The 17,260-nt window shown below is 38.2% G+C and overlaps 1 protein-coding gene across 8 annotated transcripts in view; it reads right to left on the reverse strand.

Annotated features, from left to right (window-relative positions):
* Positions 1-918: 918 nt before the first annotated feature.
* TBC1D5 (TBC1 domain family member 5) overlaps positions 919-17,260 on the reverse strand; it is a 318,053-nt gene continuing 301,711 nt past the window's right edge. For all 8 annotated transcript variants that reach the window (XM_077176555.1, XM_077176560.1, XM_077176564.1 and 5 more), the window contains 3 exons: positions 12,194-12,273; positions 11,273-11,449; positions 919-4,759 (listed from right to left, as the gene is read on the reverse strand). In XM_077176555.1, coding sequence (XP_077032670.1) covers positions 4,466-4,759; positions 11,273-11,449; positions 12,194-12,273 — 551 coding nt within the window. In that variant the 3' untranslated portion in view covers positions 919-4,465. The remainder of the gene's footprint in view (positions 4,760-11,272; positions 11,450-12,193; positions 12,274-17,260) is intronic.

Here is a 17,260-nt window from a genome sequence, read left to right on the forward strand (position 1 = left end):
GGGTTTTTCACATTGTTACCACACAAGACAGTGAAAGTGTTAAATCAGCGGGATTTGAAGGATCAAATTCTTACCATTCACAGAAAATGGAACCACAATGTCTTCTCTCTGCAGCTGATATATTTTAATAGTTCCCATATCCTGGCATCAGCTAGGCTTTTACAAGTTAAAAACAAAGATAGGTTTGCACAAACCTTCCTGGCATAGTCAAACAAGTTACATAAATGCTATCTGAAGCACAGTTTGGAAAATACCTCTTATAATTTGTATATATCTAGAAAGAAATATAGGTTTTTTTTCTATTTGGCAATATTACAGTCCTGTTTCTGGTGTGAGGTTTCTTTGGTTTTAATTAATTTATTTAAATGACTGTTCCTCTTCTGCACTTATTTCAGCAGTGTAGGACCAGATTCTGCTGCTCCCACACTACTGTTATCATCTGAGTTACTGTTATTGGATTAAATCTAGCTTGCAGTTTGAAAGAGCAAAATGTGGTGAAATAATGAGTATATTATTATTATTGTTATTCTAATTTTGACAGTGTTTGTGTTGTACAACATCAGAGAAAAAGATGGTTCCTGCCCTAAAGAACCCATAGTTTCAGTCTCAAGCTGCAACCCTTCCAGCTCATTGTCTGTTCTAGGGTTGTGCACTTTGCCTCTTGCAGGATCCTCCCACATACCTAAAACCTCCCTTACCATTTCAGTGGTTAAGTAAGTTGTGAGAAGCAGGAAATCAAGTTGCCTGTGTGCATGCTTCAAACTGCTGTTACTCTAATGACCTTTTTTTCATGCTTTTTCATCTCTAAATTTAGCTACTAAAGCCAGAGTCTAGCAGACTGGGGGACACAGCAAACATTATGCACAGACTGTATATAATCACTCTCAAAAGAACAGCACAGATTACAAGACAGTGTAATTACTATTCTGTAGCCAAATGAAGTTTATTTTATGAAATTGCACCTTTTCAAGTCTAATAAATCATTAGAATCATTCATTCTAGACCAACACATGCAGCACAAAATGAAAAGTATTATTTAAGCGCTGACACCAAGAATTTGAAAATCTGTTCATGTTAGGATGTATTTGAACAGATGACGTTGTAACTGCCAGGCACAAGTACACCTTAAATCTGAAATGTAATCTTTAAAATAGTTGCCTCTATGCCATTTAATGAGAACATACTGGAGAATCATGAGTTAAGAATGTGAATTCAAGTATAGAGATTCAGAAATGTACTGTACAGATACTGGCACTGTCATTGAGACACAATGATGACACTATACTTAGCTTCATGAAATTACAGAAAAGTTATGTCATGGTAAATACTGATTCATTTTCAGATACAAGACATTTCATAAAACAGGAAATATTCTATATTGTTTAGTTGAGATAAATGACATCCAGTTTTATTCCCTGGATCACATACATAAAATCTGATTAAAGTAACAATCAGTTTTTGTGCTTATATAGATAGTTTTAAAGTTTTTATCATCCTAGTTCTCAGAAATGATACTTCCAGTATTCTAGCCAAAAAGCTCTCCCTCTTTTTTGAGAAAACAGCACAAGCACAACCCAAAAAGTTTGTTAATTCTTTCTTTAATAAAGCGGGCTAAATGGTCTTCCAGAGTAAAGATACAAAGCTCCACAACTAAATCAATACCCAGTCAAAATATGATGCTGCCTTTCTGCAGAACATACAACTGACATGACATGCAAGAGACTTTAAAGTAATATATATTTATTACTTTATGAAGTAAATACAGTAAAACAGTCTCAGATCGGCAATCTTAACACTGCATCAGTTTTTGTCAGCAATTTGCTGACAATAATTTTTCTATCTGATTACTGTTATCCATGAACATTAGGAGCAGGTCATTTCCAGAGAAAATGAATAATCTTGTATTTTAAATAATTTCTGTTTCAGTATATTCTTAACATAACACAAAACAGGGGGATGATTTGATGTTTTTTCTAACTTACAAGTTTCTAACTTAACGAATATACTAAAATACTTTTCATTATCTCCACACTATGATCAAATATCAGAGACAACATATTTAAGATGTGAAAGGACATGGTACAACCAAACCAGATTCATTGACCGGAGTTACTCTGATCTTATTGGTATAATTGTCTCTCTGCTTTTGGAGATTTTTATCATATCCCATGGCATGATACGCATTCAGTTTATTGGTATTCACTGGTTCTTCTTAGAAACTTCCCAAATCTTTATAAACTACTGTTTTAAAATATGCAACATTAAAGATACAACTAATTTACAAAAATAAAAAACCTGTACAAATCACACTCTTCCATTGGCAATGAGACTGTTCAAGAAAATAGCAATGTGATCCCTGAAACAACCCACTAGAATAGAAATCAAAAGACTGATGCTTAAAAAAATAAAAAAGAAGTAAAAACATTTTCTCCTGCCAAGTTACTGGAATCTTTGAATGTTTATGTATCACAGAATATAAAACTTTTCTCTCTGTCCCCAGAATATTTCTTTCCTCTTTCCACAGGTACTTCTTCAACAGCCACCCTTTGCTGATGGTGCCACAAGCCTTGCTGTATAGGTTAAAGCTAGAAAAGCTTGAAAGGCTTAAATAAATCAACCAGCCACCCCATCCCCTGGTGTTCATGCAAACTCAGGGTAATAAAATAAACTGGAGACAGGCATGCATGCTGAATTCCAAAGTGATCTTTTATGAAGCTTAAAATAAACACCTCTCCAAAATGTTATGCATTTAAGATCTTTCATCTAAAGAGTCACCTGACTGTTTGCATCACTCTGTTGCAGAGAGGTGTGATGCTATGCCCACTCATAACATTCTAGTATTTTAACATTTTACAAGGCACAAATAATCTCTGAAGAACTACATGGTGGCTTTTGAACATGTAAGGATGGCAGCTACCATGTAATTACATGACAATTAACTCTTCAGTTCAGTCACTGACACAGACCTTGTAAAATCTAAGACCAGCAAATTACATGTCACCTCATCTTTGGGATACAGTACTTCATTTACAATTACAGACTAAGCAGCAAATAACTACAATTTCATAACTTTGAACAAACACAAGCTTTGCCATGCAAATAGGAAGTTGTTGCATGGTATAATGTATATGCATCTTAAAAGCAAATGATGCATTTTTTTGCTGCTATGACAGAGTGACATATTAACATTCTTTCCTCAAGCTAACTCTGTGTAGGCCCTGCAAGAGGAGCGATTTACTCATCCCTAGTTGTTTTCTGAATTCCAACAGAGGTTACAGGGATCAGAGAGTACAGAAAGCCCCCCCTTATCTACTCAAAGAAAGCTGTTATTAAATGTATTATGGACTTGATTGGAAAAAATACACTTTTCCATAGAAGAACAAGTAACAAAGTTAATTAAAAACTTTCTGTTGGTTAACGCTGCTGCACCGTTATGTTTCTTGTGATTAGAAATATGGAAATCATATAGCAATATATGTAAACAGAGTCTATAGAAGATAATAGCAATGAGACATAAAGTGCTTTTAATTATGAACATTTCATTTCACTTTGCAACCTTCCCTGGTAAGTTATCATACTCGGGCTAGCTTTAGTTCAACCAGCTCAGGTCTACATTATTAAATACTGGTATTTCCCTTGCACTGACTTTTTGACTGCAGTACTCTGAGCAAAATTAAAAAAATCATGCTAGGGGAAGTAGAAGATAAAGAAGGAAAGAGGTGAATTGGGAACTCTCAAGGGGAAAAAGTAGAGAAAGGCAAATAAGGCTCTGTTGTGTAGGTCTCCGTTCTCAAGGAGCTTGTCACATAGTTTCCAGTAAGCACTGAGGAACAACTACACAAACCTCTGCCCTGAACACACCTCAGGCTATTGCAGGATGAAATTGAAGAAACTAGGATTCCTCAAGGGAGAACAAACTTCCTACCAGGATGATGCTTTTAATCTTTTTGATACTCATTCCCTACTTTTCTAATCACAGTCTCTGAAGAAACAGTACCCTTTCCTACACAGAAAACCCAGTCAAGCATTTTTTGTAAAAGGACAATATTAAATCTAGTCTATCTTTCCTGCATCAGGTCTGATGTCAGGTATCCACACATTTCCATTATGGTACCAAGCATATACTACTCTATGTTTTGGGAAAGCATCACTTCTATAGTAACAAAGCTCCTACGTAGGGTAACAGCATAATTACTAATAACTGTATATTAGAACTGGGTTTTACTGGGTCTTTATTTAAGGCAGTTATTAAAATGTATATATTATTTTTTAAAAGTAGCAAATTTATGTCTTTTTTGTTTGTTTGTTTGCCTTTTTATTTTAATTTAGGCTTTTGGCAGCTGAAATGGGCTACCTTTATCTATTTTCTGTCCTTGTAATCCAAAGAACTATCCAACCCGTGTAATCACAGAAATTAGAGCTGAGTTGTAATGACAGATTTCCCAAACTCTCCCAACCTGTTTCCTTAGATGTCCAGTGGGCTGACAATAGCAAAGTCAGAATCTTTGCTGTTATTACTACTGTCATCATCAGGGCTGGAGCTCAGGTTGCTGGAGGAGGCTGAAATGGAGCCCATCAGAGGGTCGGAAAATATCAAAGAAGAACGAGACGGAGCTTCTGCCTTCACTGCTGCCTCCTTGTGTGCCTGAAGGGGCTGCACTGACTCTGGAGCAGCATTTCTACTTCTCTCCTCTTCTTTGGAAACCATAATATAGTCATCAGCACTCTTGCTCTCACTAGTGCTCGGATCAGTTGTAGTCTGTGAAACAATGGCACAGAAAAGACTTGAAGTGAGCACTAGCATCATCACATAACAAGGCTTATGAAGCATGTCAGACATATGGGAATGGGACAAAGGAATAATTATTATCCAAAAGTGGCAATGACTAAATAAAGTGAAAAATAAAGTGGATATTAACTTTGGATGACATCATCTGTTATTTCACAGAATCACAGAATATTCTGACCTGGAAGGGACTCATAAGGATCATCGAGCCCAGCTCTTAAGTGAATAGCCCCCACAGAGATCAAACCCATAACCTTGGCATATTAGCACCATGCTCTGACCAAGTGAGCTAATTTAAAAAACCATAAAATGTAACACTCTAAAAATACTTTTTTTGCTCTAACAGTCTTACATGTCTCATCATCACAGTGCATCCAAGCAGTGACCACAGCAGCCAAGCATCAAACACATACATTACAGCTGAGGAGATTTCAGTAATCACAGTGGGTTCCTGTAGTATTTAGTGAAGTAGTTTTGAGAAATTTTTTGCTGGTTTGCATGTACAATAGCATTTTGGAGCTTGTCAGGAGAATGGTTTGATATAAAATTTCCTAGTAAAACCCTGACTTGTGAAATCTGAACCACCCATAGACCTGGTTTAGTGTGCACCAGTTTGGGTTCAAAAAAATCAGGGCTGCCAGAGCTTCCAGGGTCAGTGTTGTTGACTGTTTCCTAACTCTTCCAGAAAATGAGGGTCTGGGAATCCCAATTCTGTCTGGTTAGACCTTGGGAAATGTGTGTTCCTGAGCACTTCGGTAGTAGATCAAGACCATGTATCAGTGCATCAGAAAAAAGTCTCAATGTTATATTCCATTATACTAGCCACACTCAGAATCCCAGCTTTTCCAGTCAGAGCTATATGTAATTAGAAAGGGAGACTGCCATACACAGCAGAGTGGGATTTCTCACTTGTTGACAACTGGCAGCCTTTTAGCTTGCTTGCAACCCAAATGGACCACACTTTGTCTCCTGCTGCAAGAGCTGCATTCAGCTCCTGTCTAGCGCTATGTTCCTCTGGCAAGAACACGACTGCTTTCTTGGTTGCTTCCACACAGGTTTTTTTCAGAGTAATAATGCAACCTGCCAAACAGCCTGTAGGTACAAGCATCCTGAAGAGGTGTGATGCCGAAACCAATATATTTGATTACATGAATGCATGACTGAGAAAAAGGAAAAGTAGAGGGAAATGTGTATGGCCACATTTGTGGAAATACAAGCCCTTCACCTGTAACCCTTCCACAAAAAAACCAAAAAACCCCAAAAAAAACAACAAAACCCCCCCCCAAAAAAAGCAGTTACAGAAAAGAAAAATCAGGAATAATCTGTATGAGATAAAGGCAAACCTACAGCATGGTATATAAAATTGGAGTACCACAAGCATCAGCAAGCCACAACTGCAGTTACAGAATCCACGACCACCAGCAAAATTTGTTTTGCAAAATTTATCATTATAGGTGAAAATTATCTTCTTGTTTTGACTACTGATTATAGATCAGAATGTTCTTGTAGCTCAGGAAGCAAAACCCACCTGTGATTATGAATGACTGTAAGATGAAATGAGGGAGCTGGAAGTCTTTGGTTGTCATTTGAATGCTCATTACAAATTGTTAGAAGTCACAATGAAGATAAATATCAGCTGAATAGGGAAATATATTCAAATGCAGAATTGTGCCCAAATTTATATTAATAAGGATTCGAATATCTCCCTTTCTAGTAAATTCTGAGATATCCTTTCTCATAATTTATAATTTTTGTGTGCTATCTACAAGTATGCAGGTATAATAATATTATATTATTAATACTACTAATATTTAATAACATATAATATTCTGTTTTGCAATGAACTAATTTTACTACTTTATAATTCAAATGGAAGTATCTTGAGTCCAAAATTTTACCTGTTCCAATGTAAGACAGTCGTCACATGGATAAAAATTGACATCTATTGTTTTTGGTAGTAACTCCTTTTTCACGGAAGACTTAACAAAATTCATACAAAACCCAACAGAAAGATCAACAACTAGCCTTTTCTGAGTGTTATCAAAATTGATCTCCAACCCTCCTGATACATGCAGAACCAGAGTAGTTCAAATGTCAAAAACTTCAAGCAGTTTCCATGAAGTTAAAACCACAGAGTTCTATCCTACAAGGAGAGACACTTCACTGTTTAAACACTTCTGAGCTGAGGCATCATTTGTTAGTAATTAGCCTTTTGCTTTCATCTTGTCTGTTTGAAATGCTGTCTTCATGAGCTGTCAGTGAGTCAGCTGCCATCACCAGGGGGCTGAGGACACAGGCAGCACACAACCGTGGCTCTGCTCCAGCAACACAGAATCACAGAATAGTTTGGGTTTGAAAGACCTTTAAAGGTCACATAGTCCAACTCCCACGGCGAGGCATGGGGACATCTTCAACTAGAGCAGGTTGCTGAGAGCCCTGTCCAACTGGAGCATCAATATTTTCAGGGATAGGGCACCCACCACCTCTCTGGGAAACCTGTTCCAGTGTATCACACCCTCCTCATCATTAAAAAATTTCTTCCTTAGATCTAATCTAAACCAACCCTCTTTTAGTTAAAAATCATTGCCCCTTGTCCTATTGCAGCAGGCCCTGCTAAGAAATTTGTCTCCATCTCTGTTTTAAGCCCCCCTTTCAGTACTGAACAGCCACAATTAGGTCTCCCTGGAGCCTTCTCCAGGCTGAAAATCACCAACTCTCTCAGCCTGTCTTCATAGGATAGGGGTTCCAGCCCTCTAATGATCTTTGTCACACTGCTCTGGACTTGCTCCAACAGGCCCATGTCCTTTCTGTGCTGGGGACCCCAGAGCTGGATGCAATGCTCCAGATGGGGTCTCACCAGAGGGGAGCAGAGGGGCAGAATCACCACCCTTGATCTGCTGGCCACACTGCTTTGGATGCAGCCCAGGGTACAGCTGGATTTCTGGGCTCGAGTGCCCATTTGGGAAATGTCCAGCCTCTCATCCACTAGTATTCCCCAGTCCTTCTCAAGAAGGGCTGTTCTCAATCCCTAATCCTCCAGCCTGTACTGATATTTTTTGGGAGCTCTAAATGCCATAGTTGAAATTTCAGAACTTTGTTCCAATTCCCCTGCCCTGTACAACAGAAATATACATTCCTCTAAACAACCACTGCCACATAATTCACCTGGCCACTTTCCACACTATTTAAAAGCTCTCAGGGAATGCAGTACTGCCTCATTTTTCAAAATAATACATTTTATTATTCCAAGCTATCAAGAATCCTTTATTTTAGGCCTAATAGCCCTCACACCCCCACTTTGCATAGGGTGACACAGATCTTACTTAGTGAAACACTCGCCCAGCAAGATCAGTATTTTTGTTTCTGGCACTCCCCAGTTTCCTAAATTCTGCTTTCAAGAGTGTGTTCTAGTGCAGTTGAAAAAGCATCCTGCTCTTTAATAAAGGAAAGAAAACCACTCATCCCAATTTCTCGTTGTTACTGTTGAGCTTCCCAACACTACTCTTCACGCCACCCACACTTTTTGGTTTGGCTAAGGAGACCTATAGCTCACTGAAGTAACAGAGAAGCAGCAAAGCAGAGATATTGACCCCAAAATCCTATAAAGGAGCTGCCTGTAAATGTTTGCCTATCTCTAGCATACACTGGTATTTTGGAACTGGTATTTCCAGAGGTAAAATACCTCCTTCCTTTTTCTTTTGCCTGTTTCTGTTTCAGGAAACTCACGCTGACGTGAAGCATGTTTTCTCCCATCTGCTGCCACTACTGAATAAATGAAAAATGACAGAATTATACTTCCAGTAGCTTTGAAAGTTAACAACCTTACGCCCGTTGCCATATGGCTTCTCCAAACAATTTTTCCTGATGAATATCAGCTACTAGGACCAGGCTTATTTCATTTGCCTTCACACTGTGAATGAGTTAAAACTAACTGCAAGGATACAAATCAAGAAAGCTTAGAAGAACAGCAGCTCATTTTGCTTCCTTCTTTGAACAGACATAAAGGCAAGATAATGTGTTAATTATCATTCATTATTTAGCAACAGAAGCCTTCTGTTTGTCAACTGCATGCTGCTACCAAAGCCAAACATTCCAAAAAATGCTTGATTCTTTTTAGCCTTTATCTTAATTTTTTTTGCATTTTTAATTTTGCAGCTTTTCTTTCTAAAGAAGGGCTATATCCTTATCCTCATTTTGCAGAAAGGGATTTTGATACAAAAAAGAGGAAGAACACTTTTGAAAAAAGCTAAGATGATAAATAATTTATACTTAAATAACAACCAGGCTCAAAAGACCAGATTTTAATCTCATTTATAGAATAGCTACACCTGTAATTGTTTCATCTGTCCTAGAAAATAACCCTATAACTCCAGCAAAGAATAATCTCTACAGTACAAATCACACCAAATAGAATTACAGGCATTACCAAAGTCACAGAAAATGCAAATAGAGTAGAAATTTATTTAGCAAGAAATGCATTAAAATAGCTAGAAGTGGTTGTTTTTTAATCCCCCTGCAGCTCTCTGTGAGTACTCCCAGCATGACCCAGGGTATCAGTGCAGCCTCCCTTTCTTCAGCAGAGCTAAAAACCTGGGCTGTGGCCTGGTTTGGGCCAACAACTGACCCCACCAATTAACAGTCTAATATCACAGTCCACTATTCCACAGTTTTATTGTCCTGTATTTTATTAGAAGAGGTCCAAAGCTCTCCTCTTTTTGTTTGATTTTATGCATGGTGGCTAAAGACGAAGGGCTTGGAAACAGCACAGACTAACTAGGGACTGGTTAGTCAGACAGACAAACTATCCCCAGTCAACTAAGGATACCACCAGTCCTCCTGGAGTACCATTTTTAACACTAATCTTTTTCTTTCCATCAGAGGTGCTGTTGCTCATTATCATAATTGGAAGCTCCCAAAGATAAGAGGAGAGGAGGCTAATCCATATGGATGTGCTGCACCTCCAAACATAAACCATGCAGTTCTAATGCCTCATTAATGCTCTGCAGCAGCTCAGCTTGTACAACCTCTACTCACGTTCTCAGAGTTGACTTATGAGCAGCCTTGAAATTGTGGGAGCCGTGGATGTCACCCAGTTCCTGGGGCCGGATGTATATACCCTGACTACACACTGGGATAAGCCCAGACCTCATTGTACATCACTCTGAAAATCTGCACTGGAGAGAAATCTGTGCAGAGCAGGCTTCAGCTGCTCCACTCTCAATACCCAAGGAGTCCCAGCACATCCATGATACATGGTTTAGACCAGCCTCTGAGTAAAGGCTTCTCCAGCATCAGTAGGATCTGCTCTCACACCTACACCACACACAGCTTGCTGCCATGTTATATGGCATTCTACCTTCTAGTTTCTAGAAGTAAAAAATCATCAAAAAACATTATTCACCATTTTGGAAAGAAAAAAAAAGGCACTTCATAGAAAAAGCTAGGAGATCAAGGGCAAAAATAGGAGGCCATTATACGAACAGTCCAATATGCTGTATCAATTTAACCTGTGCCTTTATTATGGCAGAAAGTAGTGATTGTAATGACAACAGCTAAGCAAGAAATGAAAACTCTCTAGCAAAGCTTTGCTCTTCACCATTACTGAGTATAAAAAAATAAATCTCTGTCTAATACCAAATACAATTAAAATATATATTTTTAACATAGAGCGTTCTAACTCAGGGGGATTGTGTGTAATAAATCAAAATGACCCTGTGTCATTACTTGAAAATGAATAAATATTTCCTGTAGTTCCTAAGTAAACTTGTCAAAACTGAACTGACTGCAGACTCAGTTAGACTTTGAGGTGATAATGCTGCCACTGATTTATGAGTGTGAGTATCAGCATCAGGGTGGCAGACTTCATAGAACTCCAACATAGAAATGAGCAGGCACAAAAGTACTTATTTTTAAGATCACGTTTGGGTTGGACTGAGTCTTAGACAGAGAGGGCCCTTTGTCTATGAACCTGTCCTATGACTGTATGCTTTGTATGTGAAAACATTGTTTACAGATTCAAGGAGAAAGTCAATACAATGAAGTAGAAGGTAAAAGCAACCTCCTTGCTATTTCCTTTTTGGCACAGGCCATGAATACACTGCAATGCAGTTAATCAGCTCTTACATAATGGGATCCTGGAGGACAAGGACAATGAGAATAATCATGTGGGAACATTTGGTATGGGAACATTTACCTGCAATTTTTAGGTTTTTTTGTAGGAACTTAATCTGTGATTCTGTGATTCAACAGTGTTAAAGAACTCCCCTCAAATGCCTAACACTTAGACTTAAATATCTGTGTGTGGAGCATAAGGGTACAATAAAAATAATTAATCAGAGCAGGGCAGTAGCTAGAGATACACTTTTAACCCACTCTCCATATAGACCAGGAATGCTGGTGTGTCCCACTTAATGTCTGGACATGCTAGAGGAAATCTCCAAAAAATCCAAGGCCATCAATGGCCTGCTTGAGATGTTTTTATTTTACCTGTTGTCCTGAGATGAACTGTTGCTTTGTCATGACAGGTCCCTTTAGGACATCACCTGCCCCCTTGTTCTGATTATTGGAACAGTAATGATCATCAGCAATAGTGATTTGCTCATTTTCTTCAGCTTCCAGCTGGCTCTGGTTGAAACGCAATGAACCTTTCAGGATATCCTTGATCTGTTGTTGAATAGGAAAGAAAAGGATATAAGTTAAAAACTGGTAGGAACTTTACATTTTCTAAAGCTCTGTGCAGACTGCTTTCGTACACCATTTCCCCAAAATATTTGCTTTGAAAAGATAGGAAGCAAGTCAATATTCATACCTATATTGGCTAAAGATAGGAATAACAATGAAATGTGGTTTCTATTAGAGTTTGGAGAACAACTATGCAGGAAATCTAAAGAGAATAAAACTGTTAAGATTACTCCCTGCCTCATTATAGGTTTAACATATGTCACATTGCTCTTCATAAAATGTATTTTGAGGGAGCAGAGGGCAGTATAATCAGAGCTACAGATGCTCAGCAGCATTCTCCTTTTATGTATTTCTTTAATTCAATGATATTCAAGTGTTGTCACTATGAAATAATGGGGACACAGGCATAGTTGTTGTCTAGCAAGTACATTTGGCATTAAGAAAAATGATAGCATGGCTTAAGTCCAGCACTTGGTGTTGCACTTTAGTTTTGATCTGAGGCCTCCAAAACTTCCACAGGAGCAAATACTGTGCAAATTGTTTGAACTCTTTATAGCTGAGTTTTATTGTTACAAATAAAAATACACCACAAGGTTTGATGCACCAGTAAAACAGCTACAAGAAGACAAAACAGCAGTATACAAAAAGAATAAATAGGAGAAAAAAAGGAGAAAGGATTAATAGCTCTGAAGGGCACAAGAAGGTTAAGCTATTCAATAGTAATACCTGCTTCAAACCAGCCAAAGAAACCAGAATTTCATCTTCTTTTTCCAAGCGTTCTTGCAAAATGACTTCCTGAATATTTCCTGTAGCATCAAAAGAAAGATAAAGAGAGAAAACATCCTAAATAAACTCAAACGTGCTGTTCCTTACTGCTGACTGATGCTTTCAAAACAAACTCCTGTGACCTGCAAACACAATTCTGAATCCAAACCTAGAGACTGACAACCTTATTATCTGCAGAGGTGAGGCCAGCCTGAGCCTGGAACTGCTGCCAGGAAGCCTCCAGCAATGCTCTGCCTCTGCAGGACTTCTGTTGCCCCTGTGCACCAAGGAACTCAGGCTACTACTGGTCCCTAGAAGATCACACCAGCCTCTGTGTTACATACAGCTTTGAACTTAAAAATGCTTTGGAAAACATTCAAAACCAGAGAAATCTGCTGCATCTCACAGAAAGGTTTAGGTAGAAGCACAGCAATCTTCATCTTGATTCCTGGCCACTGCAGATGCTACAATACTCTTCTTTATAGAAGGACTACAAAAAGTTTCATTCCCCTCCTGTTCTCTTCTTTTAGGTAAAAGACTCAGGGCTGAGCAAAACTTATTTGACAGAAGGAGCAGTGCAGTACCAACACTTTGGGAGACTCTTGCCTTCCATACTCACAGCATGGTCCTTCAAGAACACATTTCACTACCCTGGTATGGAGTGTTTGCAGCAAGATGACCCCAGGCAATTCCACACTCCACCCAGCCCAGAGAAACTACAACTCCAGTAACTCTGCAGACTTACTTCATTCTCTGGCCTCCCAGCTCCTGCTTTCTGACTCTTTAAGAAAACAGTAAAGATTCCTAGAGACAGACTGGCAGAATGAGATGGTATCTGTCAACTGAAAATGACAGGACACTCCTTTGTGCCACTCCTGTCTTACAGACACAGACTGAGCCCAAAGCCCTCAGTGACATGCATTTGGGAAGAATGCTTTGCCGCTCATGAGTGTATCCCAGGCACTTCACAATTAGAGCTTTGTACAATTAATCCACACCTGCATTGCATTTGTTTGTGTTTAACAACATCCTGCATGTTCAGGGCCCAAATCAGTGAAAAGCCACAACTGCTGTTAACAGATGATCCTGACAAGGACAAATATGATGATGCTGCCAACTCTGACACAATATGAAGTTTCAAGTAAAAGCATCGAGTAATTTGGTATGAGTTTTGTGTTTACAGAATAAATAGCAATATAATGAGATGTGGGAGACAGAATAAGAAAGATTAGAAGTGGAGAGGTAGATTTCAAACTCGTGTATAAACACAAGTTTGAAATTGAGTCGGGGCCAGAGATCAGTAATGGGTATAAAGGAGGAATAGAAAGGGGAAGAGGAAAAAGGAGCCACGCCTAAGTACTAAATGAACCACTAAAAAGCAATCTGAGACACAGAAGGAATGAAAGAGTCTAGAACCATGAAAGGCAGCAGCTGACAAAAGTCAAGGTGATGTGATCAAGGTCAAGAGTATCAGTGAAGGTACCATAACTCAGCTTTGCATAAGCAGCCTGCCTGAACAAGGAGATCTATGCTCACATTATTTAGCACACTTTATTTACTATACTACAGTGGCAATGCCCTGCAGCAATGTTGTACAATTGTCAAATTGTTGTACAATTGAACAATTTTACATGAGAAAGACACTGCATTATGAAGGCCAGAAATAATAAAAAACCAGATCTTTCTGCAAATATGTAGCATCTTGAATTGAGAAAATCCATAATTATTGCAATATTTTACTTGCTTTTTCATTTTATATCTAAATTATCTATTTCCTCAATTTGGTAAGTAAAATATATTAATATTTTTTAATAAAAGAATAACTTACATTCTGTTTTCCACTGTTTCAAAGAATGCAGGATTTCCTTTTTTTAAAAGGTCCATAATTTGAAACATCAGAAGTCCAAAGCCTTCACAGGCAGGATAGCCAAGCCTGACCACAGCCTGAATCACTGAATTCAACTCTCTTTTCCATTTCTCAGCATTAGAAAGGAAAGTATTCCATAGTGTATGATCCCCACATAAATTAAACCATACACTAAAAAACTAGGGCATGCACATGAACTAAGCAGATGGACCAAGAAAATAATTCAAAGCAAACCTCCAACCTGCTGAAGACGAAATGGAGAAAATATGAAAAACTGGGAGGACAAGAGCAAGAAAACAAAAGCTGAAAGGTATTCCACATAATGTGGAAATACTATTATTACTGACCTTTAGAGATGATTTGTGAATCAGTATTTAAAAATATAAGGAAAATAATTTATCATCACTGTAAAACCCAGCTGAAACCGTGTTTGATGAGCCAGTACATTGAGAAATTAAAAAAAAAAATTATGAATAGAATATGATAGTTACCCAGCAGTAAAAATTAATAGAAATGTTTGTATCATCACATATTTACTTTAGCAAGATTAATGCCAGATTTTAATATTTGTTTCAGAGGAAAAAAGATTAGGAGCTAAAAGGTAGGAAATACAGCCAATAAGTAGCAACTGAGGCATAAAGGCATAAATTGGGATGTCCTTCTCTCATGCAATGAAACAGAAAGGAAGGCAGAATTCCTTGTGGAATTGGCAATGAATCCGTTTCTTAAATATGTCCTTGAACTGCATAAGGCTTCTAATCTGCTGCCCTCACCTCTTTTGAATGCAAAGTTTTTTAACTTTCAAATAAGTGGAACCCGAATTTACCACTGTTCATTCTTCTTCCCTGGCTAGTGAGTAGGGAGGAATTACGAAAAATTATCCTTAGATGAGTGAAGCATACAGGCAATGTGATTTTGCATGAGTGCCTCCTTGATCACATCCTTCTGCTGGGACCCCCCCTTTGACATCCACGTGGACTGGAAAGAGAGGTGGGAAGAAGAGGAGGGATGGCACGAAGTTGGCTTGGGCTCTGCAGCTGCTGTCCTGTGAATGGCTGTGCCAGGGCACAGCATCCTCACTGGGGGACTCTCATCTAAGTTTGATAGATAACAGACCAGTAAATCAATAATTACTTTCCCACTGCTGGGGGGACCTCATAGGGCAGTCAGTTGCTGAGATCAAAAGGTACCCTTGCAACTGGAAATACTTTAAAAGATACTATTTCAAGAGTGCTATATTGATATATATATTGATATAATATTACTCAGCTGAAGGACTTCAGGCTGAGATGTATAATTTAATTATTCTACCTTCATAGAAGATGTTTTTGCTGAGAGAAGTGCTTCATGTATATGAATGAATTTGACACATATTGATTTTTTTCCTTATATTTTGCTATATATCTCTGCCTCACAGCTGTTTTTTTTTTTAATAAAAAAGTAACTATATTTAAAAAAACCCTGCAGATATCAATTTGGAAGAGAAAACATTTTCCTACCTTTAAAAAAAACCCCATTGATACAATGAATCAAACAAAGAGATTATGTGATTTCTATATTATTCAAAACTGAGTCCAGTTTGATTCTGTGCTATAAATATCTATCTGTTGGGATAGCTGTTGTTATTCAAAAGTTATCAAAATCCTATTGTACAGAGTAAGCTAATGTTAAGGTCAAATATTCCTGACTGCCTTGTTTGTTTGGTTTTTTTTTTTTTTTTGTTTCTTTCAAGATTTCATTTAGCTGATGCCAAATGTTTTCTGCAGAAAAAGACAATATTTCTTTATTCAATGAAGTTCTTAGTAGAGGAAAACAAAAAGTGAATTTTGCAACTTCTCACCTGGTGGTCAGAGCACTGCTGTGAGATGTACGAGATAGCAGACTGCCATTACAAGACTCTGGATTTGTTTCAAAATAGTGCTAACAAACGTCTGACTATCACAAAATGAACTGTCATACCCTGACTGTGAGCCTGACTAAGCCTCAGAAATACCAGAGCTGTTCAACCAGTTGTTCTCTTCAGAAGTCAGCAACATTATCCACTTTGATGGATGCCCTCAAACCAGATTCACATCTCAAAGGATGCCTTTTATATAATGGATTAGAATTAATTTTGGGTACTTATCCTTCAATGAGCAGACCTGTTTAAGTTTGATAGATACCAGACCAGTAAATCAATAATTACTTCCTGAGTGAGACTCTGATCAGCTGCCTTGATATACTTTAAATCCAACTACAACTACAGAGCAGGAAGATGCAAATGATTGCATTCATGTTCTTGTATTAAAAATGTGGAGAAAAATTGTGGCAGGTAGTGAATTCGTTAGCAACAGTTGAAACAGCTAAAAATTAAGATGAAATATATTTTTTATTTCTTGCTCTTACAGTTATGGCAAACTGTGAATCACTTTACATGCACACTCCGTGTAGAAGTACTTTACAAAATCACAATTTCTATTCCCTTCCCCTAAATTAATTGCTAAATTTTAAACTGAAGACATGCTATCTATAGCAATGAAAGAGGAAAAACATCCATAGCAGCTTCTAGCAGGAAAATTAGATAAAATTTATGCTCTCTGACAATTGAAATGCTCTATATTCCATGATGGTGTGAGCAGTCACTTCTGAGTTCCCAGGCCAGGGAAAGGGGCTATTCAAAACATTCCTCTCTGAATGTGGAAAAGCTGTTAGCCTTGGCATAATTATTTTAGAGGCTTATTAAATAAAGTAACTTTCACTGAAAATTTTGCTTGCATTCAACACAGATTTTGCAAGAAACCCAACCACGCAACCGGAGCTGCACTAAATGAATGGGAAAACTTGTCTGCTGTAGACAAGGTCCCCCCAGGCATCTCTTCATGCCCATCCATCCAGAAGACAAATCTGCACCTCTTCCCTTCCACTGAGGAGGTGGGAGACAAACACCCTGCCAGATGAAGGCACAAAGCACACTTGACATAAAATCAGATGGATGTGGAGAAAACCAAACTTCTCTGAGGTTTTGTTTTTTCTCACTGCTGCTTTTGCAGCACATCTCCCTCCAAATGATTTCTATTTTAAGCTGGTCTCCGTGGGGCCTTTGCAGGAAGATGACTCCTGCTGAGAGGAGCTAACTCGAAATAGTTGCAAGCTGTATTATGAACGCTGCTTTTCTACTACTA

The sequence above is a fragment of the Agelaius phoeniceus genome, chromosome 1 (genome assembly GCF_051311805.1).
Source record: "Agelaius phoeniceus isolate bAgePho1 chromosome 1, bAgePho1.hap1, whole genome shotgun sequence".
NCBI classification, from domain to species: domain Eukaryota; kingdom Metazoa; phylum Chordata; class Aves; order Passeriformes; family Icteridae; genus Agelaius; species Agelaius phoeniceus.